This window comes from Dendrobates tinctorius, unplaced genomic scaffold (assembly GCF_039654945.1).
Source record: "Dendrobates tinctorius isolate UK_male_01 unplaced genomic scaffold, ASM3965494v1 ptg000103l, whole genome shotgun sequence".
NCBI classification, from domain to species: Eukaryota; Metazoa; Chordata; class Amphibia; order Anura; family Dendrobatidae; genus Dendrobates; species Dendrobates tinctorius.
In genome coordinates, this window is record NW_027361771.1 from 5635545 (window position 1) to 5663096 (window position 27552).

Sequence of the window (27552 nt, forward strand, 5' to 3'; positions counted from 1 at the left end):
TGTGAATCACTGACTATGACCGTAACATACGGATGTGTGACTACCGATTAATTCTCACATTTACTTCTCTTTCTAGAACCATACAGCCCAGCAGTCTGGATGATGATGTTTGTCATGTGTCTATCTGTTGTAGCAGTGACCGTATTCATCTTTGAGTATTTTAGCCCAATGGGATATGATCAAGATCTAAGCAATGGAAAACGTAAGAGGAAAAAAAACTTTCAAAATTGATCGTAGAGTTATAATAGACAAAGCCAAACAATAACCCACAAAAGAAAATGTATCTGTTGGATGGGAACTATGAGTGTCAAGTGTAAGGGTCTGATCGTAAGGAATAATTGTTGAGTATTGCAGACAAATATACTTTTCCTTCCTTTTATATCCTAATTTGGCTCTCAAACTAAAAACAGTTCCAGAGAGATAATGTACAGAAAAATGGAACAAGACCTGATGTTAAATGAGTTCAGGAACTGTTTATGGAGGAGCAAGAGTGCAAAAACCTGTCATGAAGAACTGAATGGTTGTCTTCAATAGCCAAGGACATGATGCTTGTGTACATTCAGAAGAAGTACGTGGGAATAAACAGTAGTGCCCTTAATTCCACCACCAAAATAAGGCCATTTTCAGCCATATGTTAGGTTCTTGGTCTTCCAAATACAAATAGCTGCATAACTAATATGAATAATTAATCCTAGACTCATTTGAATAAAGTCACTGAGCCTGAATATGCTGCAAACTTCGCTAAGGATGACTACATTCCTCAGTTATTCAAGGTTGTCCTTTGAAAAATGAGTATTTTAGGCAATTATTAAAGCCTGGTTATGGTATGATAATATGAAGATAATTATTCTCATAATAAGAATTATATATATAAATATATTTATATATACTGTATATATATATGTATGTTGCACATAAAATTAGGTAGAGACTTAAAGGATTGAAAGAAAAGTAGTGTGAGTAATGATAGCTACAAAGATCAATTATTCTGAAGTGCAGCAAAGGACAGGAGCTGATGTGAGAGATTGATAAGAGATGGATAGAATAAAAGGGAATGAGAGATAACATTCTTACTTGTCTTTTCAGGTATAGGAGGTCCAAGTTTCACCGTTGGGAAATCCTTATGGCTGCTGTGGGCACTGGTGTTTAATAATTCAGTTCCTATACAGAATCCCCGTGGTACTACCAGTAAGATCATGGTGCTGGTGTGGGCATTCTTTGCTGTAATATTCCTGGCTAGTTACACAGCCAATCTTGCTGCATTTATGATTCAGGAACAATATATAGACACAGTGTCTGGATTGAGTGACAGGAAGGTGAGTGGCATCACAATCTCTTCTTATTAAGTATACTGCTTATTAGTTTTCTTTATTTGAAAGGAAATTTGTCACCAAGTTTATGCAACCCCATCTGAAAGCAGTATGTTGTAGCGGTAGAGACCCTGATTCCAACGATTTATCACTTAGGCTAGGTTCACATTTGCGGTTGAGGCCGCAGCGTATCGTCCGCAACTGAAAACGCATGCATGCCTTTGCGGTTGCGGACGATTGGCCAGTGCTATTTTCCTGGCAAATTTTTGAATGTACAGAAGCCCAATGGGCGTGTCGTATGTAAATTCTTGCGTATGCAAACACAAAGCGTAAGCATGTGCTTACGTACGCATGCGTTTCCATAAACTGTAATGCGTTGTTTAGACGTATTTCTTCAGCAAGTGTCGGCATGCGTTTGGAGGCGCCTGCAAAATTGTAACATGTTGCGTTAACTGTTCCCCGCCACACAGCCTGAAACGGCGCATGCGTAAGCAAACGCGGTCGAACGCATGTACCTGCGTCCACAGCGTTAAAGATAGGAAAACACAACACATGCGGATGTATGCGGCAGAAATGCTGCAGACACAACCGCAAATGTGAACCCAGTCTTACTGCAGTTCAGATAAAATCACTTAATGCTGAGCTCTGTCCACCACTGATTGACAGCTTACCGTGTACTACGATGTGCAGATGTAGAAGGCTGCCTAACAGTGCTGAGGGAGGGGTTATACACAGCTCATGAATATGGAGACTACATGACAGCAGGTTTTAGTCCTCTATTGATAATTTCTTGCTGATAAAACATAATATATCATTACAAGCCATCTCCAGCAAGCGGCCACCGGATCATGAGGCATACAGGCCTTAGCTTCATTGGGGCACTGGCAATGCATTTGATGCCACTAAATCTAGCTTGCTATAATGTATCACAGCCTGTGAGACATCAATCAAGTCAGGACGGACACTGAAGGAGCAATTGCTGGATTAAAGATATCCCAGAATAATTAAAAATATTATTTATTTCAAAATATTAAACACATAGTGAAAAAAAGGAAAGCAAGAAAAATTATTAAAATCACATGGACAACGTCATGCGTTTTGAACCGCAAGGGTTCTTAATCATAACCATTTTTTCTCTAATTGTTTTTCAAGTCAGAACTGCATGACGCTTGCAGAGATCGGGGTCGCCCATCTGACCCTTCTAAACATTAATTTTCCTTTACACTGCATTGGCACCTTTACAAATCTGGAGCAAAAATTCCAGCAACCACAATACTGAATAGATGAAAACATCACAATCTTATTGTATTACATAAAAATCCAAAAAGAAGTTTAAAAATACAATCAATAATGATAATACTATTGTAAACTTTTAAATCTCGTACAACTAGATTCCTTGTGTTGTACCCTTCCCCTTTGTCCCGTCTTTCCTTTTGTTAACTTGAGATAAATAAATGTTTGTTGAAATGATAATATATGCTCCTTTGCATGGGAGAGAGAATCATGAATTTTATACTTCAAAATAAAACTTATTGAAACTAAAAATGCAAACGAAAATTGAGACACTGGGTGTACGTGTTTCGAGATGACTATCATCAGCTCGAAATGCGTAGACCCGGCGTCTCATCTTTTGTTTGTATTTTTAAACTTCTTTTTGGACTTTTAAGTGCTACAATAAAATTGTGATGTTGTGAATTTTTTGGGTTGATGACATTTTTTCATCTTTTATATGCCTCACATACTTAGGAACTGGCCTGAGGATGCTGTGCAGCACACCCTACTTTGAAATATTTCCCTACCTGGTGAGCTGATGTTTCTGTCCTTTTGTTTTTTACATCTATACAAATCTTCCCTATGTAACGCAATTGTCATGGTGTAGGAGCTGTATATGTGATGATAGGGTTTCCTTTAAGCTCAATCTAGGCTGAGTGCAGACATCCATCATTTTATGATTAATCTGGACATGTGAAGAAGAGTAGGAGATTTAGAGCTCTGCTACATTTTTACAGAGAGGTAAGTGGAAACCCGGACGAGGGTACCGCTTTTGATTTAGTACATTGCAAAAGAATTTGAAAATGAAATATCATAGAAAGACCTTGATAAGTTGGCAGTCTGTGCAGGCCAAAGGAAGATGAAATTTAATGTTCATAAATGTAAAGTAACACACCAAGGTCACAGTAATGGCAAGGTCATACTGTTTGAATTGAATTCAATATAACAAAGTACAAGAAGTACAGCCACAAGAGCAAAATTTAAGGAAAAAGAGACTTAAAAAAAAATAGGGTTCACATATAGTATTTCCCTGAGGCAGAGATAAGACTTGCGAGAAACTCAGACAAGTATCGCATCTTAATACCCGGCACTGCCGCCAGCATTCGGGAGCAGAGCGTGCGGCTGCATGTCTTTCTATGGTATTAAGATGCGAGACTCGTCTGAGTTTCTCGCAAGTCTGACCCCGACCACATATAAGTTCTTAGTAAATCTTGCTCTTGACTATGAAATTTTGGGCTGCAAATTGCATAAGGGGTAAAGGAGCACTGGGGTGATTTTATTGGTGAGATAAGTAAATGGAATGGGTGGTCTCCTATAACAAAAGGCAAGAAAAATTAGACTTCGTAGGTTTCGAAACCTAAGAGCTGAGTACACATCTGCAATGGAGGTTATGTTAGGAAACAGGATCACAGATTCAAAAAAGCAGAAACATAGCATGCTGCGCTCTTGTTTCCGGTAAAATGACAGACATTGTGATTGATGCTTTTCCAGCTTAAATTTTGCTTTTCTGTTCCTGTGAATGAACTGAAAAACAGAAATCGAGAAAGAATGTGAATGGAGTCTACTATATCTATATATATAAAAGTGAATGTATGTACTGTATGTGTGTGTATCACCAACCAATCATGAAGCATCTTTCATTTCACCAGAGCTGTTTAAAAGAAGCTGAGCTGCGATTGGGTGCTATGAGCAACAGTTTTCCTTGCAACCAATCACTAAGCAAAGAAGCTGAGCTGTGATTGGTTGCTATGTGCAATAGTTTTCTCACTCCACGACAACACCTCAGCAGACACTGCCATGGTGGGAGAAATCTAATATCCCCGGGAACATAAGCTCCCTGCCATTGTCTGCCCCCAGAAAGGAGCAGAGAGCACATGACAGAAATGAATCCCCCCTCCCTACCAAATACCCATCACACATCCTCCATCCCATAGGCACATCTTCCCTCTTAAATGTATACCCGGTATGGAAGTTAGGATGTGGGATATTAGGTGTAGTAGTCCGATGGCTCTGGCTGACGGGATGATGTGGGATATTAGGGGTAGTAGTCCGATGACTCTGGCTGACAGGATGATGTGGGATATTAGGGGTAGTAGTCCGATGGCTCTGGCTGATGGGATTATGTGGGATATTAGGGGTAGTTGTCCGGTGGCTCTGACGGAATGATGTGGGATATTAGGGGTAGTAGTCCAGTGGCTCTGACAGGATGATGTGGAATATTAGGGGTAGTAGTCCGGTGGCTCTGGCTGACAGGATGATGTGGGATATTAGGGGTAGTAGTCCGACGGATGTGACGGGATGATGTGGAATATTAGTGGTAGTTGTCCGGTGGCTTTATATATAGATAGATATCTACTATATAATTGTCTAATTCTGTCTGTCTGTCTGTAACGGAAATCCCGCGTTGCTGATTGGTCGCGCCCGGCTGGCTGTGACCAATCAGCGACAGGCGCAGTCCGGCCGCCATATTGGAATACCCAAGTGATGGGTATTCCAATATGGCACCCGCTGGTGGTACCAGGCCCTTCCACAGTACCACCAGCGGGACACCGCTGGACTCCCCCACCACCGCCGGACCCCTCCACCACCACTGAACCCACCGCCGGACCCACCGCTGCTGGACCCGCCGCTGGACCCCCCGCTGCTGCCAGGACCCTCCGCCCCTGGACCCGCCGCTGCTGGACCTGCCGCCGCCGGACCCACCGCTGCCTGCCCACCCACCTCCGTGCAGTGACAGCTGGCAGGAAAGACCACGGCTTGCGGCCAGTGCTGGAGATGGGGTGCGGGCACCCTCTGGTGGTGCATCACCCCATCTCCTGCACAGGCCGCAAACTATCGTATTTCCTGCCGGCTGCCCGCCGCCGCCGCCAGGACCACCCTATCGCTGTACTCCCCCCGCTGCTGCTGGCCCCGCCGCCGGACCCCTCTGCCGCCGGGCCGCCACTGCCTGTCCACCCACCTCCGTGCAGTCACAGCCAGCAGGAAAGACTGCAGCTTGCAGCCTGTGCTGGAGATGGGGCGCAGGCGCCCTCTGGTGGCGCTGCACCCCATCTCCAGCACAGGCCACAAAACACAGTCTTTCCTGCTGGCTGTGAGAGGGGTATAACCAGAGGGGTGTAATGAGGGGGTATAATGAGAGGGGTGTAATGAGGGGGTATAATGAGAGGGGTGTAACGAGGGTGTATAATAAGAGGGGTGCAATGAGGGGGGTATAATGAAAGGGGGGTGTAATGAGAAGGGTGTAATGAGAGGGGGATAATGAGAGGGGTGTAATGAGGGGTGTGAAGAAACCAGATTGTATCTTAATTTCCCAGACAACCATGTTTTTGTAAACCCACAAGAATTGACTTTTTATCTGTATATTCGCTTGTAGATTTATTTAAGTGTTTATGTCTGGTGGGTCAATAAGACAGACTTTCATACCATTTAACATACTGTATAAGTCTGTAATAGTGACTTGTACATAGTGTGTGCTTTTCTGTGTTTATTGTGAGCTGATATGCTAATTGTGTATTGTATTCTATCACCAGTTTGTTGACTTCGAAGGTAGATAGGTAAAGGCTGTGAGGGTGGACTGAAGGACACTGGGTAATTCTAAAAATAGCTTACTTGCCTGGGGTATAAAAAGACCCTGAGACGGAGAGACCAGATCTCATCTCATCTCACAGAGAGCTACCAGTCTGCACAACACTCAACGGACGAGAGAGATGACTGCAGCCAATTCATCATGGCACCATCACGAGAGACACGGATCTATGATTCTAAGGGAAACAACCTAGGAGTGATCGGCTCCGGTTGGAAGGATACAGATCTGATCCAGTGACCATCTCTGAACAATGGATATGTTTGGAGAAAGCCAGGTTTTGGAACCCGCTGGTCTCCTGGTTCCATTGAGATGGTCGGATAAGCCAGATGGTGACTCTCGTGTCAACTGGCTTTGGACCTTGTATGTACAGTATGAACTGTCATCTCCCTACGCTTGATGTTATCTCTTCTCTGTGTGTATTATCACAGGTGGAATAGTGACCCTGGGAGCTCTGACGTTGTGTCAACTAGCTTTGGACCTTCTACGGACTCTATGGACTGTTCTCGGTCTCCCTACGCTTGTCAAAATCTCTTCTCTGTGTGTATATCACAGGTGGAATATCGACCCTGGGAGCTCTGACGTAACATCTACCATTATCCAGGCGAGTCAGCGGAAGGGTTAAGCTCTGTAATGTGCACCGTTGGGGGTAATTGCTGGGATTGTTCTGTTTGCTATTGGGTGTTGTGGTTCAATAAATTATTGCCACACTGTTTTACCCTAAGCCTGTGTTGTCTGTGTAGTATGTTGCCCACGGGGAGATAGAGCGGGCGTTCAGTGGTATGAGCCCTGGTCCATGCAGTCTTTCTAAAGGCAGCCAGGTCAGCGGACAGGAGCACCCACTGACCCCGTTTCTCCACAAGGGGGGTATAATGAGAGAGGTGTAATGAGAGGGGTGTTTGTTGTGAGTTCATTTTCCCCTTCGTCACTGAGGTCTGGTGAACTCCCTATTCTGGTAAAGGAAGGTAATGAGCCTGATTATCAGGCACCTGATCCTAATGAGGATGACTGGCTGAGTGGAGTCACGGATTGGATATAAGGCTGCCGACGCCCTTCTGCCCTGCGGGTGATTTCTCTGTGGACCTCTAGGACACCAGTCTGATTCCTGCTCCTCTAAAGCTAAGTTCTCTGCTTTACCTGTTAGCATTTGTGTTTCATTGTTGTTTTCCTTGCTTTTCTGTATTCTGCCATTCCTTGCTGGGGTGAGCAGAATCTCCTTTTGCCTGTAGCTCTGTCTTCAGAATATTCCTGAGTACTGACATAGCTTTTTTGAAGCCTAGCGTCTTCAGGGCCTTTTTCACTGACAGTTTGTTGGCTCTTATTTTCATAGGGTTTTTCTCGGATTGCAGACAGCAGCCTTCCTGTCCTTTTCTATGTAGTTAGTTTGGGCCCTGTCTTTGCTCAGTCTATTTTTCTGTCTGTGTTAGTGTTTTCATCTTGCTTCACCGTCATTATCTGTTGGGGGCTGCCTATTGCTTTGGGGTCTGCTCTGGAGCAGTTTAGATTTCCCCTTTCTTTCTTTAGGCCTATTTAATTCTCCGGCTGTGATCGAGGGGTCTAGGGCATCATAGGAACCCCCCACGGCTACTGCTAGTTGTGTTGTTAGGTTCAGGGGTCTGCAATCCGATAGCTGCCAATTTCTCTGGTTTTCTGGACTTAGCTAGCATTTCTGTTTTTGCCTCCTACGGTGACTCAATCATAACAGAATCACCCGCCATACCGCAGATCCTAGGGTACTCAATAGCAGGAAAGAATTGTGTTTAAAAAAAAAAAAAAAAAAAAAGGTGTGTGTATATTCTTTCCTCTATATCTCTGAGGCCGTAGGGGGAATTTTTTTTTTCTCTCAATGGAGATAAAGCAATTTTATGATCATGTGGAGCAGCTCGCTGCAGAAGAGCGGGGAATTTCCGCCTACCTTGCTCGTTCGCATGCTGTTGAACCAAAGATCCCTACACCTGATGTATTTTTTGGGGATCGATCTAAATTTTTGAGTTTCAAAAATAATTGTAAATTATTTTTTGCCTTGAAGCCTAACTCGTCAGGGAGCTCCGCGCAGCAGGTTAAAATTGTCATCTCTTTGCTGCGTGGCGATCCCCAGGATTGGGCGTTTTCTTTGAAACCAGATGATCCTATTCTGACTAATGTGAACGCATTTTTTCAAGCTTTGGGGTTGTTGTATGACGAACCTAATGCTATTGATCAGGCTGAAAAGACCCTGTTGGCATTGAACCAGGGTCGAGATTCTGCAGAGTTGTACTGTCAAAAGTTCCGAAAGTGGGCGGCCCTTACTACCTGGAATGATAATGCCTTGGCTGCTCTCTTTCAGAAGGGTTTGTCAGAAGCCGTAAAAGATACTATGGTGGGATTTCCTGTTCCCTCTGGTCTGGACGATTCTATGTCATTAGCCATTCAGGTTGATCCGCGTTTACGTGAACGCAGGATTGCACGAGAGGTGTTGCCACCGGTTGAACAGACGTCTGAACCTATGCAATGCGATAGAGTTTTGTCTAAGGCGCAACGTCAGGAGTTCAGAAGGCGTAATAAGCTGTGTTTTTTCTGTGGAGATGCCTCGCATATTATTTCTGTTTGTCCTAAACGAGAGAAACGCTTTGCACACACGTTTTCTGTTGGTGGTGTTCAACCTAAGTTTCTTCTGGCAATTACTCTTATCTGCTCCCTGTCCACATTTTCCGCCAAGGCTTTTGTGGATTCGGGAGCAGCGCTAAACCTAATGGACTTGGATTTTGCTAAACGTTGTGGATTTCCGATGACACCTCTGCAGACGCCTATCCCTTTGAGGGGAATTGATGCTACTCCTTTGGCTAAAAATAAACCTCAGTTTTGGACCCAGGTGGTCATGCGGGTCGCCCCAGACCATCAAGAAAATTGCAGATTTTTGGTGTTGCATGGTCTGCATGATGCCGTTGTTCTGGGGTTTCCCTGGTTGCAAATTCATAATCCAGTTTTGGATTGGAAATCTGTGTCTGTGGTGAGTTGGGGTTGTCGGTGTGCCTTTAGTGAGGCTCCGGTTTTTCCACCTCTCCTCAGTCGCATGATGTTCCTGACTATTTGGCGGACTTTTATGATGTATTTAGTGAGAATGAGTCTGCGTCCTTACCTCCTCATAGGAGTTATGACTGTGCAATTGAACTAAGCCCGGGGTGTAAATTTCCCAAGGGTCGGCTCTTCAATTTATCTGTACCCGAGCACGAGGCTATGCGGTCCTATATTAAGGAGGCGTTGGAGAAGGGTCATATTAGACCATCCTCTTCACCCTTAGGTGCCGGTTTTTTTTTGTGGCCAAAAAGGATGGTTCTTTAAGGCCTTGTATTGATTATCGTGCCCTCAATAAAATTACTATTAAATATCAGTATCCATTACCCCTGATTTCGGATCTATTCTCTAGAGTTAGAGGTGCTTGCTGGTTTACCAAGCTTGACCTCAGGGGGGCGTATAATCTTATCCGCATTAAGCAGGGGGATGAATGGAAGATGGCGTTTAATACTCCGGAGGGACATTTTGAGTACCTGGTGATGCCTTTTGGGCTCACTAATGCCCCTTCTGTCTTCCAGTGCTTCATGAACGATATTTTCCGAGACTTTGTCGATAAATTTTTGATTATCTATCTGGATGATATTTTGATCTTCTCCAAGGATTCGGATTCTCATGTGGAACATATTCGGACTGTGTTCCGGATCTTGAGGGAGAATTCCCTGTATGTCAAAGGATCGAAATGCCTTTTTGGAGTACAGAGGATTTCATTTTTGGGATTTATTTTGTCTCCGTCAACTAATGAAATGGACCCGGCCAAGGTACAGGCCATTTATGATTGGGTTCAGCCCACTTCTTTGAAGGCCCCCCAGAAGTTTTTTGGTTTTGCTAATTTTTATCGGAAATTTATAGCAAAATTTTCTAGTATTGCCAAGCCATTGACTGATCTGACTAAGAAGGGTGCTGATGTGTTGAATTGGTCTCCGGAAGCTGTTGCTTCCTTTCAGGAGCTGAAGCGAAGATTTACCTCCGCCCCGGTTTTGCGGCAACCTGATGTCTCACTCCCATTCCAGGTAGAGGTGGATGCTTCTGAGATTGGTGCAGGAGCTGTTTTGTCCCTAAAGGATCCTGTAACATCTAAAATGAATCCCTGTGCTTTCTTTTCCAGAAAGTTCTCTCCATCTGAACGTAACTATGATGTGGGGAATCGGGAACTGTTGGCCATGAAATGGGCATTTGAGGAGTGGAGACATTGGTTGGAGGGAGCTAAACATCAAGTTGTGGTCCTCACTGACCACAAGAATTTGATTTACCTAGAGTCGGCTAAACGCTTGAACCCTAGACAGGCTAGGTGGGCCTTGTTTTTTACACGTTTTGATTTTGTGGTCTCTTTTCTTCCTGGAACTAAGAATGTCAAGGCAGACGCCCTCTCTAGGAGTTTCTTTGCTGATTCTCCTGTGGTGACCAAGCCTGCTACCATCTTAGGTGAAGGGGTAGTTCTTTCTGCCATTTCGCCCGATTTGAGACTTGCTCTGCAAGAGTTCCAGGAGGACAAACCTGAGCGTTGTCCAAGTGGAAAGTTGTATGTTCCTGACCAGTGGAAGAAGAGAGTGATGTCTGAAGTTCATTGCTCTTCATTGGCTGGTCATCCAGGTATTTTTGGTACTAGAGATCTGGAGAGTCGCTCTTTTTGGTGGCCCACCTTGTCTCATGATGTCAGGAATTTTGTGCAGTCCTGTGGGACTTGCTCCCGGTCTAAATCTTGTTCTCGCTCTAGTGGGTTGTTGATGCCTTTGCCGGTCCCCAGGAGGCCATGGACCCATATTTCAATGGATTTCATCTCTGATATGCCGGTCTCTCAAAGAATGACTGTTATTTGGGTGATTTGTGATAGGTTCTCTAAGATGGTTCATCTTGTACCACTCCCTAAGTTGCCATCTTCCTCTGAGTTGGTGCCCCTGTTTTTGCAACAGGTGGTTCGCTTACACGGGATTCCTGAGAGCATTGTATCTGACAGAGGAGTTCAGTTTGTGTCTAGATTTTGGAGGACTTTCTGTTCCAAGCTGGGAATTCAGTTGTCCTTCTCCTCTGCTTTTCACCCTCAGACCAATGGGCAGACAGAGAGAACAAACCAGACCTTGGAGTCGTATTTGAGATGTTTTATTTCCGCTGATCAGGATGATTGGGTTTCATTTTTGCCCTTGGCCGAATTTGCTTTAAATAATAGAGCTAGTTCTGCCACTTTGATGTCACCTTTTTTTTGTAACTTTGGGTTTCATCCTCGATTTTCTTCAGGGCAGGTGGAGCCTTCTGCCTGCCCAGGTGTTGACACTGTGGTGGAGAGAATGCACCAGATCTGGGACCAAGTGGTGGATAAGTTATCTCTCTCCCAGGAAAAGGCCCAGCGGTTTTCCAATCGACATAGGACCATTGGTCCCCAGTTTAAGATTGGTGATATGGTGTGGTTATCATCAAAAAATATTGCTATGAAGGTGGCTTCTCCTAAGTTTAAGCCTAGATTTATTGGACCTTACAAGATTTTGGAGATTATTAATCCGGTCTCTTTTCGTTTGGCTCTTCCTGTCACATTTAAAATCCATAATGTGTTCCATAAGTCCTTGTTGAAGAGGTTTGTTGAACCAGTTGTTCCTGGGGTGGCACCTCCAGACCCTGTATTGGTTGAAGGTAACATGGAATATGAGGTAGAGAAAATAGTGGATTCCCGTTTGGCTAGACGGAGACTCCAGTATTTGGTTAAGTGGAAGGGTTATGGTCAGGAGGATAATTCCTGGGTCTCTGCCTCCGATATTCATGCCAAAAGATTGGTGCGTGCCTTTCATCGGGCTCACCCTGATCGCCCTGGTGGCGTGGTTGAGGGTTCGGTGACCCCTCCTCAAGGGGGAGGTACTGTTGTGAGTTCATTTTCCCCTTCGTCACTGAGGTCTGGTGAACTCCCTATTCTGGTAAAGGAAGGTAATGAGCCTGATTATCAGGCACCTGATCCTAATGAGGATGACTGGCTGAGTGGAGTCACGGACTGGATATAAGGCTGCCGATGCCCTTCTGCCCTGCGGGTGATTTCTCTGTGGACCTCTAGGACACCAGTCTGATTCCTGCTCCTCTAAAGCTAAGTTCTCTGCTTTGCCTGTTAGCATTTGTGTTTGATTGTTGTTTTCCTTGCTTTTCTGTATTCTGCCATTCCTTGCTGGGGTGAGCTGAATCTCCTTTTGCCTGTAGCTCTGTCTTCAGAATATTCCTGAGTACTGACATAGCTTTTTTGAAGCCTAGCGTCTTCAGGGCCTTTTTCACTGTCAGTTTGTTGGCTCTTATTTTCATAGGGTTTTTCTCGGATTGCAGACAGCAGCCTTCCTGTCCTTTTCTATGTAGTTAGTTTGGGCCCCATCTTTGCTCAGTCTATTTTTCTGTCTGTGTTAGTGTTTTCATCTTGCTTCACCGTCATTATATGTTGGGGGCTGCCTATTGCTTTGGGGTCTGCTCTGGAGCAGTTTAGATTTCCCCTTTCTTTCTTTAGACCTATTTAATTCTCCGGCTGTGATCGAGGGGTCTAGGGCATCGTAGGAACCCCCCACGGCTACTGCTAGTTGTGTTGTTAGGTTCAGGGGTCTGCAATCCAATAGCTGCCAATTTCTCTGGTTTTCTGGACTTAGCTAGCATTTCTGTTTTTGCCTCCTACGGTGACTCAATCATAACAGGTGTTGTCACGATCCAGGTTGGATCTGACAGATTAAATGCACAAAGTAACCTTTTTTTTCCCTTTGGTTGTGTGCCAAAGGTGGTTTTGCCCCCGGTGGCCATTAGGGTCATTGCACTGTGGTGATTTCAGTTGTAGTTTTCCCCCCAATGGCCATTAGGGTCATTGCTAGTGTTGAGCATTCCGATACCGCAAGTATCGGGTATCGGCCGATACTTGCTGTATCGGAATTCCGATACCGACTTCCGATATTTTTTCAATATCGGAATTCGGCATCGGAATCGGAAGTTCAGTTGATTGACGGCCTGACGTCATCATGATGCGCGGTGTGTGCGCATCATGATGCGCCGTCATTTCGGGCCTTCCGGGGGTCTCTGCCGGCCTGCCGGGGGGCTGTGCCGGCCTGTCGGGGGGCTGTGTGGACTGCCCGGGGTCTGTACCAGCCTGCCGGGGGGCTGTGCCGGCCTGCCGGTGGTCTGTGCACCCTGTGGGGGTCTGTACCGGCCTGCCGGGGGGCTGTGCCGGCCTGCCGGTGGTCTGTGCACCCTGTGGGGGTCTGTACCGGCCTGCCGGGGGTCTGTGCCGGCCTGCCGGGGGGCTGTGCCGGCCTGCCGGTGGTCTGTGCACCCTGTGGGGGTCTGTACCGGCCTGCCGGGGGGCTGTGCCGGCCTGCCGGGGGACTGTGCTGATGTCCGGGGGTCTGTGCAAGCATCGTCCGATGGGACTACAAGTCCCATCTGGCGATGCCTGCTACCATGACAGTGATTGACACATTAGCCAATGATGGGACAGTAGTAGTCCCATCATCCGGCTAATGTGTTAAATGTTAAAAAAAAAAAAATACTACATACTACATACATGCTACATACATACTACATGCTACATACATACTACATATATACTACATACATACTACATACATGCTACATACATGCTGCATGCTACATACATACTACATACATACTACATACATACTACATGCATGCTACATGCATGCTACATACATACATGCATGCTACATACATACTACATGCATGCTACATACATACTACATGCATGCTACATACATACTACATGCTACATACATACCACATACATACTACATACATACTACATACTACATATATACTACATGCATGCTACATACATACTACATGCTACATACATACCACATACATGCTACATACATACTACATATATACTACATACATACTACATGCATACTACATGCATACTACATACATACTACATGCATGCTACATACATACTACATGCATGCTACATACATACTACATGCTACATACATACCACATACATACTACATACATACTACATGCATGCTACATACATACTACATGCTACATACATACCACATACATACTACATACATACTACATACTACATATATACTACATGCATGCTACATACATACTACATGCTACATACATACCACATACATGCTACATACATACTACATATATACTACATACATACTACATGCATACTACATACATACTACATGCATGCTACATACATACTACATGCATGCTACATACATACTACATGCTACATACATACCACATACATACTACATATATACTACATGCATGCTACATACATACTACATGCTACATACATACTACATGCTACATACATACCACATACATACTACATACATACTACATACATACTACATGCTACATACATACTACATGCATACTACATGCATACTACATACATACTACATGCATACTACATACATACTACATGCTACATACATACCACATACATACTACATACATACTACATACATACTACATGCTACATACATACTACATATATTCTACATGCATGCTACATACATACTACATGCTACATACATACCACATACATACCACATACATGCTACATACATACTACATGCATACTACATACATACTACATGCATGCTACATACATACTACATGCTACATACATACCACATACATACTACATACATACTACATACATACTACATGCTACATACATACTACATATTTACTACATGCATGCTACATACATACTACATGCTACATACATACCACATACATACTACATACATGCTACATACATACTACATATATACTACATGCATGCTACATACATACTACATATATACTACATGCATGCTACATACATACTACATATATACTACATGCATGCTACATACATACTGCATGCTACATGCATGCTACATACATACTACATACATACTACATGCTACATACATACCACATATATACTACATACATACAATACATTCATACAATACATACATAGACATACAGTACATATAACATAGAGTAACATACTTACCAATACTTGTCACATTGTTCCCCGAAGCCATTGTCTTTTCCGGAATAAATATTAACATAACAAACCACAAAAATACTCACCCACGATCCGAAGCAGTCCACGAGTGAGTCCCACGACGATCTTGGGTAGAGAACTGCAGCATCAGATGATGCTGCCGTTCTCTACGGGCTGCAGGAATCCAATGACGGAAGGTAGGTATCCTTCCGCACTGTATTCCTCCGCCACTTAAAAAAAAAAAGTCCCTAGTCTCACTTTATGCCATTGCTGTGTGGGAATTTCCCACACAGCAATGGCATAAAGTGAGACTAGGGACTTTTTTTTTTTTTAAGTGGCGGAGGAATACAGTGCGGAAGGATACCTACCTTCCGTCATTGGATTCCTGCAGCCCGTAGAGAACGGCAGCATCAGCTGATGCTGCAGTTCTCTACCCAAGATCGTCGTGGGACTCACTCGTGGACTGCTTCGGATCGTGGGTGAGTATTTTTGTGGTTTGTTATGTTAATATTTATTCCGGAAAAGACAATGGCTTCGGGGAACAATGTGACAAGTATTGGTAAGTATGTTACTCTATGTTATATGTACTGTATGTCTATGTATGTATTGTATGAATGTATTGTATGTATGTAGTATATATGTGGTATGTATGTAGCATGTAGTATGTATGTAGTATGTATGTAGCATGCATGTAGTATATATGTAGTATGTAGCATGTAGTATGTATGTAGCATGCATGTAGTATATATGTGTTATGTATGTAGCATGTAGCATGCATGTAGCATGCATGTAGTATATATGTGGTATGTATGTAGCATGCAGTATGTATGTAGCATGCATGTAGTATATATGTAGTATGTATGTTGCATGTAGTATTTATGTAGTATGAATGTAGCATGTATGTAGTAAGTAGTATGAATGTAGCATGTATGTAGTATGCATGTTGTATGTATGTAGCATGTAATTTTTTTTTTTTTTTTTTTTTTTTTTTACATTTAACACATTAGCCGGATGATGGGACTACTACTGTCCCATCATTGGCTAATGTGTCAATCACTGTCATGGTAGCAGGCATCGCCCGATGGGACTTGTAGTCCCATCGGACGATGCCTGCACAGCCCCCCGGCAGGCCGGCACAGCCCCCCGGCAGGCCGGCACAGCCCCCCGGAGCCTGCACAGCCCCCCGGCAGGCCGGCACAGCCCCCCGGAGCCTGCACAGACCACCGGCAGGCCGGCACAGACCACCGGAGCCTGCACAGACCCCCTGGCAGGCCGGCACAGCCCCCCGAAAGGCCCGTACAGACCCCAGAGAGGCTGTACAAGGGCAGGAAAGGGTTTTTCTTATTCCGATACCGGAAGTCCCATAGACTTGAATGGGACTTCCGGTATCGGAATCGGCGATACCGATACTTTTTTTAAAGATCGGCCGATACCATCCGATACGATACTTTGAAGTATCGGACGGTATCGCTCAACTCTAGTCATTGCACTCTGGTTAACTTAGTTTGTGCACCTGATTATGTAACAGGTGTGATTGCTCTATAAAAGAGTATCAGGTGTGTTAATCACTGTTGAGGATAGTTCCTCATTTGCAAGCAAGCCTGGGTAAAGAAGGGAGCTGAAGGAGAGTCACGGTCAGCCCAGCCAGACTGCTGGAGTAGCAGCAATGGTATCTGCAAGGAGGGCTGGCATGGCTTGGTGGAGTGTCAGCTATGGTGTCTGCAAGGAGGGCTGGCATTGCTTGGTGGAGTGGCAGCTATGGTGTAGAGCTGCACTCAGGGTGCTGGACTTGGTTGTGGAAAGCTGGACTCAAAATGTTGGACTCTTTGGCAGAAAAGCTGGACTCATTTGCTGGATTCTGTTTCTGGACAGCTGCACGCAGGTGTGGACTCTGCTCCAAGGCTGCACTATGGTGCTGAGAAGAGTCCAGGACAACTCAGTCAGAGTCCTGGAGTGGCAGCTATGGTGTCTGCGAGGAGTTCATAGAAAGCATGATGGAGTGGCAGCTATGGTGTCAGTGAAGAATTCTTGCAAAGCTTGGTGGAGTGGCAGCTATGGTGTAGAGCTGCACTCAGTTGCTGGACTATTTTGCTGAAGCTGCACTCAGGTGCTGAACCCCATTGCTGGTCAGCTGCACTCAGGTGCTGGACTCTGTTGCTGGACAGTGCACCCAGATGGTGGACACGGTGGAGGAAAAGATGCACGCAGGTGGTGGGCTCTGTTGCTGGGAGCGTAAGCAACAGAGCAAAGCTAAGTGGTGTTCCCCTGTTTTGTCACTTTACCTTATGTGTTTAGTGCAGTGGTGGGATTAGTTTCCACACCGACCAATTCCCTAGCGAGGGTTTAGGTGCAGGGAGAGTCAGGGTTTTTAGGTTCCTGATCGGCGCCCTGTGCGGAACCGGCCTAGGGAACGTTAGGAGTGTAGAGACACTGACTCAGGGCAGTGCAGGAGGTCTCCACTTCCCCGTTCCCTATTGCAGGGCCACTATTGTTATTGTTACCCAGGTTTTCCCTATTCCCTTGTCTTATTGTACTAGTTACCGGCCTGCGGGCTGCGTCACATAGGACAATTACACGTGCCGCGTCCTGTTGTATCAGTTACCGACCTGCTGGCCGTGTCACTCAGGATGGGGCACGTGACAGGTGTAATGAGGGGGGTATAATGAGAGGGTATAATGAGAGGGGGGTATAACCAGAGGTGTGTAATGAAGGGGTATTTTTGTGAGTTCATTTTCCCCTTCGTCACTGAGGTCTTGTGAACTCCCTATTCTGGTAAAGGAAGGTAATGAGCCTGATTATCAGGCACCTGAGTCTAATGAGGATGACTGGCTGAGTGGAGTCACGGACTAGATATAAGGCTGCCGACGCCCTTCTGCCCTGCGGGTGATTTCTCTGTGGACTTCTAGGACACCAGTCTGATTCCTGCTCCCCTAAAGCTAAGTTTTTTGCTTTGCCTGTTGCATTTGTGTTTTGTTTTTGTTTTCCTTGCTTTTCTGGATTCTGCCATTCCCTGCTGGGGTGAGCTGAATCTCCTTTTGCCTGTTGATCTGTCTTCAGAATATTCCTGAGTACTGACATAGCTTTTTGAAGCCTAGCGTCTTCAGGGCCTTTTTCACTGTCAGTCTGTTGGCTCTTATTTTCATAGGGTTTTTCACGGATTGCAGACAGCAGCCTTCCTGTCCTTTCCTATGTAGTTAGCTTGGGCCCCGTCTTTGCTCAGTCTATCTTTCTGTCTGTGTTAGTGTTTTCATCTTGCTTCACCGTCATTATATGTTGGGGGCTGCCTATTGCTTTGGGGTCTGCTCTGGGGCAGTTTAGATTTCCCCTTTCTTTCTTTAGGCCTAGCTGCCAATTTCTCTGGTTTTCTGGACTTAGCTAGCATTTCTGTTTTTGCCTCCTACGGTGACTCAATCATAACAGAATCACCCGCCATACCGCAGATCCTAGGGTACTCAATAGCAGGAAAGAATTGTGCTTTAAAAAAAAAAAAAAGTGTGTGTATATTCTTTCCTCTATATCTCTGAGGCTGTAGGGGGAATTTTTTTTTTTTTCTCTCAATGGAGATAAAGCAATTGTCTGATCGTATGGAGCAGCTCGCTGCGGAAGTGCGGGGAATTTCCGCCTACCTTGCTCATTCGCATGCTGTTGAACCAAAGATCCCTACACCTGATGTATTTTTTGGGGATCGATCTAAATTTTTGAGTTTCAAAAATAATTGTAAATTATTTTTTGCCTTGAAGCCTAACTCGTCAGGGAGCTCCGCGCAGCAAGTTAAAATCGTCATCTCTTTGCTGCGTGGCGATCCCCAGGATTGGGCGTTTTCTTTGAAACCAGATGATCCTATTCTGACTAATGTGAACGCATTCTTTCAAGCTTTGGGTTGTTGTATGACGAACCTAATGCTATTGATCAGGCTGAAAAGACCCTGTTGGCATTGAACCAGGGTCGAGATTCTGCAGAGTTGTACTGTCAAAAGTTCCGAAAGTGGGCAGTCCTTACTACCTGGAATGATAATGCCTTGGCTGCTCTCTTTCGGAAGGGTTTGTCAGAAGCTGTAAAAGATACTATGGTGGGATTTCTTGTTCCCTCTGGTCTGGACGATTCTATGTCATTAGCCATTCAGGTTGGTCGGCATTTGCGTGAACGCAGGATTGCACGAGAGGTGTTGCCACCGGTTGAACAGACGTCTGAACCTATGCAATGCGATAGAGTTTTGTCTAAGGCGCAACGTCAGGAGTTCAGAAGGTGTAATAAGCTGTGTTTTTTCTGTGGAGATGCCTCGCATATTATTTCTGTTTGTCCTAAATGAGAGAAACGCTTTGCACACACGTTTTCTGTTGGTGGTGTTCAACCTAAGTTTCTTCTGGCAATTACTCTGATCTGCTCCCTGTCCACATTTTCCACCAAGGCTTTTGTGGATTCGGGAGCAGCGCTAAACCTAATGGACTTGGATTTTGCTAAACGTTGTGGATTTCCGATGACACCTCTGCAGACGCCTATCCCTTTGAGGGGAATTGATGCTACTCCTTTGGCTAAAAATAAACCTCAGTTTTGGACCCAGGTGGTCATGCGGGTCGCCCCAGACCATCAAGAAAATTGCAGATTTTTGGTGTTGCATGGTCTGCATGATGCCGTTGTTCTGGGGTTTCCCTGGTTGCAAATTCATAATCCAGTTTTGGATTGGAAATCTGTGTCTGTGTTGAGTTGGGGTTGTCGGTGTGCCTTTAGTGAGGCTCCGGTTTTTTCCACCTCTCCTCAGTCGCATGATGTTCCTGACTATTTGGCGGACTTTTATGATGTATTTAGTGAGAATGAGTCTGCGTCCTTGCCTCCTCATAGGAGTTATGACTGTGCAATTGAACTAAGCCCGGGGTGTAAATTTCCCAAGGGTCGGCTCTTCAATTTACCTGTACCCGAGCACGAGGCTATGCGGTCCTATATTAAGGAGGCGTTGGAGAAGGGTCATATTAGACCATCCTCTTTACCCTTAGGTGCCGTTTTTTTTTTTTGGCCAAAAAGGATGGTTCCTTAAGGCCTTGTATTGATTATCGTGCCCTCAATAAAATTACTATTAAATATCAGTATCCGTTACCCCTGATTTTGGATCTATTCTCTAGAGTTAGAGGTGCTTGCTGGTTTACCAAGCTTGATCTCAGGGGGGCGTATAATCTTATCCGCATTAAGCAGGGGGATGAATGGAAGACGGCGTTTAATACTCCGGAGGGACATTTTGAGTACCTGGTGATGCCTTTTGGGCTCACTAATGCCCCTTCTGTCTTCCAGTGCTTCATGATCGATATTTTCCGAGACTTTGTCGATAAATTTTTGATTATCTATCTGGATGATATTTTGATCTTCTCCAAGGATTGGGATTCTCATGTGGAACATATTCGGAGTGTGTTCCGGATCTTGAGGGAGAATACCCTGTATGTCAAAGGATCGAAATGCCTTTTTGGAGTACAGAGGATTTCATTTTTGGGATTTATTTTGTCTCCGTCAACTATTGAAATGGACCCGGCCAAGGTACAGGCCATTTATGATTGGGTTCAGCCCACTTCTTTGAAGGCCCTCCAGAAGTTTTTGGGTTTTGTTAATTTTTATCGGAAATTTATAGAAAAATTTTCTAGTATTGCCAAGCCATTGACTGATCTGACTAAGAAGGGTGCTGATGTGTTGAATTGGTCTCCGGAGGCTGTTGCTTCCTTTCAGGAGCTGAAGCGAAGATTTACCTCTGCCCCGGTTTTGCGGCATCCTAATGTCTCACTCCCATTCCAGGTAGAGGTGGATGCTTCTGAGATTGGTGCTGGAGCTGTTTTGTCCCTAAAGGATCCTGTAACATCTAAGATGAATCCCTGTGCTTTCTTTTCCCGAAAGTTCTCTCCATCTGAACGTAACTATGATGTGGGGAATCGGGAACTGATGGCCATGAAATGGGCATTTGAGGAGTGGAGACATTGGTTGGAGAGAGCTAAACATCAAGTTGTGGTCCTCACTGACCACAAGAATTTGATTTACCTAGAGTCGGCTAAACGCTTGAACCCTAGACAGGCTAGGTGGGCCTTGTTTTTTACACGTTTTGATTTTGTGGTCTCTTTTCTTCCTGGAACTAAGAATGTCAAGGCAGACGCCCTCTCTAGGAGTTTCTTTGCTGATTCTCCTGTGGTGACCAAGCCTGCTACCATCTTAGGTGAAGGGGTAGTTCTTTCTGCCATCTCGCCCGATTTGAGACTTGCGCTGCAAGAGTTCCAGGAGGACAAACCTGAGCGTTGTCCCAGTGGAAAGTTGTATGTTCCTGACCAGTGGAAGAAGAGAGTGATGTCTGAAGTTCATTGCTCTGCATTGGCTGGTCATCCATGTATTTTTGGTACTAGAGATCTGGTGAGTCGCTCTTTTTGGTGGCCCACCTTGTCTCATGATGTCAGGAATTTTGTGCAGTCCTGTGGGACTTGCTCCCGGTCTAAATCTTGTTCTCGCTCTAGTGGGATGTTGATGTCTTTGCCGGTCCCCAGGAGGCCATGGACCCATATTTCAATGGATTTCATCTCTGATATGCCGGTCTCTCAAAGAATGACTGTTATTTGGGTGATTTGTGATAGGTTCTCTAAGATGGTTAATCTTGTACCACTCCCTAAGTTGCCATCTTCCTCTGAGTTGGTGCCCCTGTTTTTGCAACAGGTGGTTCGCTTACACGGGATTCCTGAGAACATTGTATCTGACAGAGGAGTTCAGTTTGTGTCTAGATTTTGGAGGACTTTCTGTTCCAAGCTGGGAATTCAGTTGTTCTTCTCCTCTGCTTTTCACCCCCAGACCAATGGGCAGACAGAGAGAACAAACCAGACCTTGGAATCGTATTTGAGATGTTTTATTTCCGCTGATGAGGATGATTGGGTTTCATTTTTGCCCTTGGCCGAATTTGCTTTAAATAATAGCGCTAGTTCTGCCACTTTGATGTCACCTTTTTTTGTAACTTTGGGTTTCATCCTCGATTTTCTTCAGTGCAGGTGGAGCCTTCTGCCTGCCCAGGTGTTGACACTGTGGTGGAGAGAATGCATCAGATCTGGGACCAAGTGGTGGATAAGTTTTCTCTCTCCCAGGAAAAGGCCCAGCGGTTTTCCAATCGACATAGGACCATTGGTCCCCAGTTTAAGATTGGTGATATGGTGTGGTTATCATCAAAAAATATTGCTATGAAGGTGGCTTCTCCTAAGTTTAAGCCTAGATTTATTGGACCTTACAAGATTTTGGAGATTATTAATCCGGTCTCTTTTCGTTTGGCTCTTCCTGTCACATTTAAAATCCATAATGTGTTCCATAAGTCCTTGTTGAAGAGGTTTGTTGAACCAGTTGTTCCTGGGGTGGCACCTCCAGACCCTGTATTGGTTGAAGGTAACATGGAATATGAGGTAGAGAAAATAGTGGATTCCCGTTTGGCTAGACGGAGACTCCAGTATTTGGTTAAGTGGAAGGGTTATGGTCAGGAGGATAATTCCTGGGTCTCTGCCTCTGATATTCATGCCAAAAGATTGGTGCGTGCCTTTCATCGGGCTCACCCTGATCGCCCTGGTGGCGTGGTTGAGGGTTCGGTGACCCCTCCTCAAGGGGGAGGTACTGTTGTGAGTTCATTTTCCCCTTCGTCACTGAGGTCTTGTGAACTCCCTATTCTGGTAAAGGAAGGTAATGAGCCTGATTATCAGGCACCTGAGTCTAATGAGGATGATAGGCTGAGTGGAGTCACGGACTGGATATAAGGCTGCCGACGCCCTTCTGCCCTGCGGGTGATTTCTCTGTGGACTTCTAGGACACCAGTCTGATTCCTGCTCCCCTAAAGCTAAGTTTTTTGCTTTGCCTGTTGCATTTGTGTTTTGTTTTTGTTTTCCTTGCTTTTCTGGATTCTGCCATTCCCTGCTGGGGTGAGCTGAATCTACTTTTGCCTGTAGCTCTGTCTTCAGAATATTCCTGAGTACTGACATAGCTTTTTGAAGCCTAGCGTCTTCAGGGCCTTTTTCACTGTCAGTCTGTTGGCTCTTATTTTCATAGGGTTTTTCACGGATTGCAGACAGCAGCCTTCCTGTCCTTTCCTATGTTGTTAGCTTGTGCCCCGTCTTTGCTCAGTCTATCTTTCTGTCTGTGTTAGTGTTTTTTAATGTTGGGGGCTGCCTATTGCTTTGGGGTCTGCTCTGGGGCAGTTTAGATTTTCCCTTTCTTTCTTTAGGCCTATTTAATTCTCCGGCTGTGATCGAGAGGTCTAGGGCATCGTAGGAACCCCCCATGGCTACTGCTAAGTTCAGGGGTCTGCACTCCGATAGCTGCCAACTTCTCTGGTTTTCTGGACTTAGCTAGCATTTCTGTTTTTGCCTACTACGGTGACTCAATCATAACAGGGTATAATGAGAGGGTGAATGAGGGGGTGTAATGAGTACACGCACCAAATCCCGCCGCTGCCTGCCCACCCACCTCCGCGCAGTCACAGCTGGCAGGAAAAGACCGCGGCTTGAGGCCTGTGCTGGAGATGGGGTGCGGCCACCCTTTGGTGGCGCCGCACCCCATCTCCAGCACAGGACACAAAGCATCGTCTTTCCTGCTGGCTGTGACTGCACGGAGGTGGGTGGGCCGCCACCTCCAGTGCCACACAGCTGCCCCCATCATGTTGTCACTGCCCTCCTGATGCAATAGCATCGGGCCCACATCTAGTAATCATTATAATTTGTTATAACTAACCGTTGTTAGTTACTATGCCCGGGCAGCGCCGAGCTCTTCATCTAGTAGTATATAAATGTACAATACAAAGGTAGTCACAAACGGTTTATTTCAAGAAATGTTTCCTAGACTAGAGGACACAGGGAGGAGTTATTTACGGCTTGAAAAGGTATATTTTGAATAAGCTGCTTTGAGAGTAAATAATGTCAAAAAGAATGAAGGTACATAATTCAAAAAAACATTTTATAGTTCTCAGACTGTACAAGGGTGGCCAAACTTTTTCAGACTCGTTTTTATTAAGATTGTTGCTTCAATGTTTTTAGATCTTTTAGTTTGATGTTTCTAAGGTTACTGAAGTACAATTCAGCATTTCATAAGTTTTTACTCTTATACACTTAATCAACACATTGTCACTCCAAGTCAATCACACTTCTGTGAAATCAAACTGTCCACTTAGGAAGCAACACTGATTGACAATCAATTTCACATGCTGTTGTGCAAATGGAATAGACAAACAGATGGAAATTATTGGCAATTATCAAGACACCCTCAATAAAGGAGTGGTTCTGCAGGTGGGGACCACAGACCACATCTCAGAACCAATGCTTTCAGGCTGAGGTTTTGGTCACTTTTGAATGTTGGTTGTTCTTTCACATTTGTGGTAGCATGAGATGGAATCTACAACCCACACAAGTGGCTAAGGTAGTGAAGCTCATCCAGGATGGCACATCAATGCGAGCAGTGGTAAGAAGATTTGCTGTGTCTGTCAGCGTAGTGTTCAGAGGCTGGAGGCTGTTGTGAGTTCATTCTCTGGTTCACCAGTTGTGAGTTCTCCTTCCAGACTCCCTCTGGTGGTAACAGGAGGTAGTGAGGCTGATTTGATCAGTGGAGATCTGCCACCTGAGAATGAGGATGACGATTGGACCTCAGGACGCTCAGATTGGATTTAAGACAGCCGACGCCCTATTCAGTTGCTGGTGATTCCTTCTGGCTTGTCAGCTCTTGGTTTTCAGCTCTGTTCCAGTCATCTAAAGCTAAGTTTTTCTGCTAATGTTCACACTTGATTTTGTTGGTCTATTCAGTTTTTTGGTGTGGTCAGCCAGCCAGGCTGATTTAATCAGTAGAGATCTGCCACCTGATAATGAGGATGACGATTGGACCTCAGGAATCTCAGATTGGATTTAAGACAGCCGACGCCCTACTCTGGTGCTGGTGATTCCTTCTGCTTGTCAGGTCTTGGTTCTCAGCTCTGTTCCAGTCAGCTCAAGCTAAGTTTCTCTGCTAATGTTCACACTTGATTTTGTTGTTCTATTCAGTTTTTTGTGTGGTCAGCCAGCCCCAGCTGGGCTGTGCTGAATTTCCACTCTTATTTATCAGTATTTTGCCAATTTGCTTTTTGTCCCTTACTAGTTTGGTCTCTTTTTGCTCTGTCTCAGAATATTTCAGAGTGCTGATATAGTGGGAGAAGTCTAGTGACTTCAGGGTTAATTTTGCTATCAGAAGTGTTGGTCATTATTTTTGTTGGGTTTTTTGCAGGTTGCAGACAGTGTCTTTCCTTTCCTCTCTAGTTAGTTTGGGCCCCATCGTTTGCTCAGCCTATTTTCCTGCGTGTGTTTGTGCCTTCATCTTGTTTCACCGTCAATACCTGTGTGGGGGCTATCTATTCCTTTGGGGTCTGCTCTGGGGCAGTTAGTTATCCCCTTTTCATGCGTCAGGCTTATTTAGTCCTCCGGCTGTGACGAAGCGTCTAGGAACATCATAGGTACGCTCCACGGCTGCTGCTAGTTGTGTGGTAGGATGAGGGATCTGCAATCTGCATAGTTACCAACCTCTCTGGTTTTCTGTGACTTAGCTTGTTTTGCTTTTTTCTCCTCGGTGACCCATTCATAACAGGAGGCGCTACCAGGAGACAGGCCAGTACACCAGGAGATGTGGAGGGTGCCGTAGGAGGGCAACAACCCAGCTGCAGGACTGCTACCTCTGCCTTTGTGCAAGGAGGAACAGGAGGAGCACTGCCAGAGCGCTGCAAAATGACCTCCAGCAGGCCACAAATGTGCATGTGTGTGCACAAACTGTTAGAAACCGACTCCATGTGGATGGTCTGAGGGACTGACGTCCACAAATGGGGGTTGTGCTCACAGTCCAACACTATGCAGGATGCTTGGCATTTGTTACAGAACACCAGGATTGGCAAATTCGCCACTGGCGCCCTGTGCTCTTAACAGATGAAAGGTTCACACTGAGCACATATGACAGACGTGACAGTCTGGAGACACTGTGGAGAGTGATCTGCTGCCTGCAACATACTTCAGCATGACCGGTTTGGCAGTGGGTCAGTAATGGAGTGGGGATTCATTTCTTTGGAGGGCCGCACAGCCCTCAATGTCCTTGCCAGAGGTAGCCTGACTGCCATTAGGTACTGAGATGAGATCCTCAGACCCCTTGTGAGACCATATGCTGATGCGGTTGGCCCTGGGTTCCTCCTAATGCAGGACAATGCCAGACCTCATGTGGCTGGAGTGTGCCAGCAGTTCCTGCAAGGTGAAGGCATTGAAGCTATGGACTGGCCTGCCCGTTCCCCAGACCTGAATCACATTGCACCACAGACTGTGACTGTCCAGGAGTTGGGGGATGCTTTAGTCCAGGTCTGGAAGGAAATCCCTCAGGTGACCATCCGCAACCTCATCAGGAGGATGCCCAGGCGTTGTAGGGAGGTTATACAGGCACGTGGAGGCCACACACACTACTGAGCCTCATTTTGACTTGTTTTAAGGACATTACATTCCACTTTAATTTTGTGGGTGACTCCAAATCCAGGGCTCCATTGGTTAATAAATTTGATTTTCATTGATGATTTTTGTGTGATTTTGTTGTCAGCACATTCAACTTTGTACAGAACAAAGTATTCAATGAGAATATTTCATTCATTCAGATCTAGGATGTGTTATTTGAGTGTTCCCTTTATTTTTTTGAGCAGTGCACATGAAGTTAATGCAGTGACTCAGTGTTGACCCTTATTTTTCAAGACTTCTTGAATTCTCCCTGACATTTCTGGAATTTTCCCCAAAAAATGTTATTTGCAGCGAATAAATTTATGTGAATGTCAACACAGGAAAGCCTGGAAAACATACGTGTGTTAGAGAGAAAACTATGCTGCCCATAAGAGCACTCTACTCAGGACCATGCTGATCATGAGACCTTACACTCTACAGGATAGAGAGATGACGCTGCTGACTCTAAGGCTGGAGTCACACATAGCGAATCACCAGCGATCCTGACAACGATATCAATGTGTCAGGATCGCTGGTGAATCGCTATGTGATCGCTGGTGAGCTGTCAAACAGACAGCTTCACCAGCGATCAGCACAGCGACGCCCAGCGCCCGGCGTCGCTGTGCACGTTAGTAACCAGCATGTTGATGCAGGAAGCTGGTAACTAACCTACACATCGGGTATCCAAGGGACGTGCGTCCCTAGATACCAGATGTGTACGTTAGTTACCAGCTCCCTGCATCAGCGCGCTGGTAACTAACGTACACATCGGGTATCTAAGGGGCGTATGTCCCTTGGATACACGATGTGTACATTAGTTACTAGCAAATCGCTGGTCTCCCGCATGTCACACGCAGCGATGCGTGG

At 45.2% G+C, this 27552-nt stretch overlaps 1 protein-coding gene across 1 annotated transcript in view; it reads left to right on the forward strand.

Moving 5' to 3' along the window:
- The window catches only part of GRIN2C (glutamate ionotropic receptor NMDA type subunit 2C), a 162939-nt gene that overhangs the window by 63809 nt on the left and 71578 nt on the right, over nt 1-27552 (forward strand). Inside the window, exons 7-8 of the mRNA XM_073587988.1 lie at nt 77-202; nt 1087-1316. Of these exons, the coding sequence (XP_073444089.1) occupies nt 77-202; nt 1087-1316 (356 nt within the window). The remainder of the gene's footprint in view (nt 1-76; nt 203-1086; nt 1317-27552) is intronic.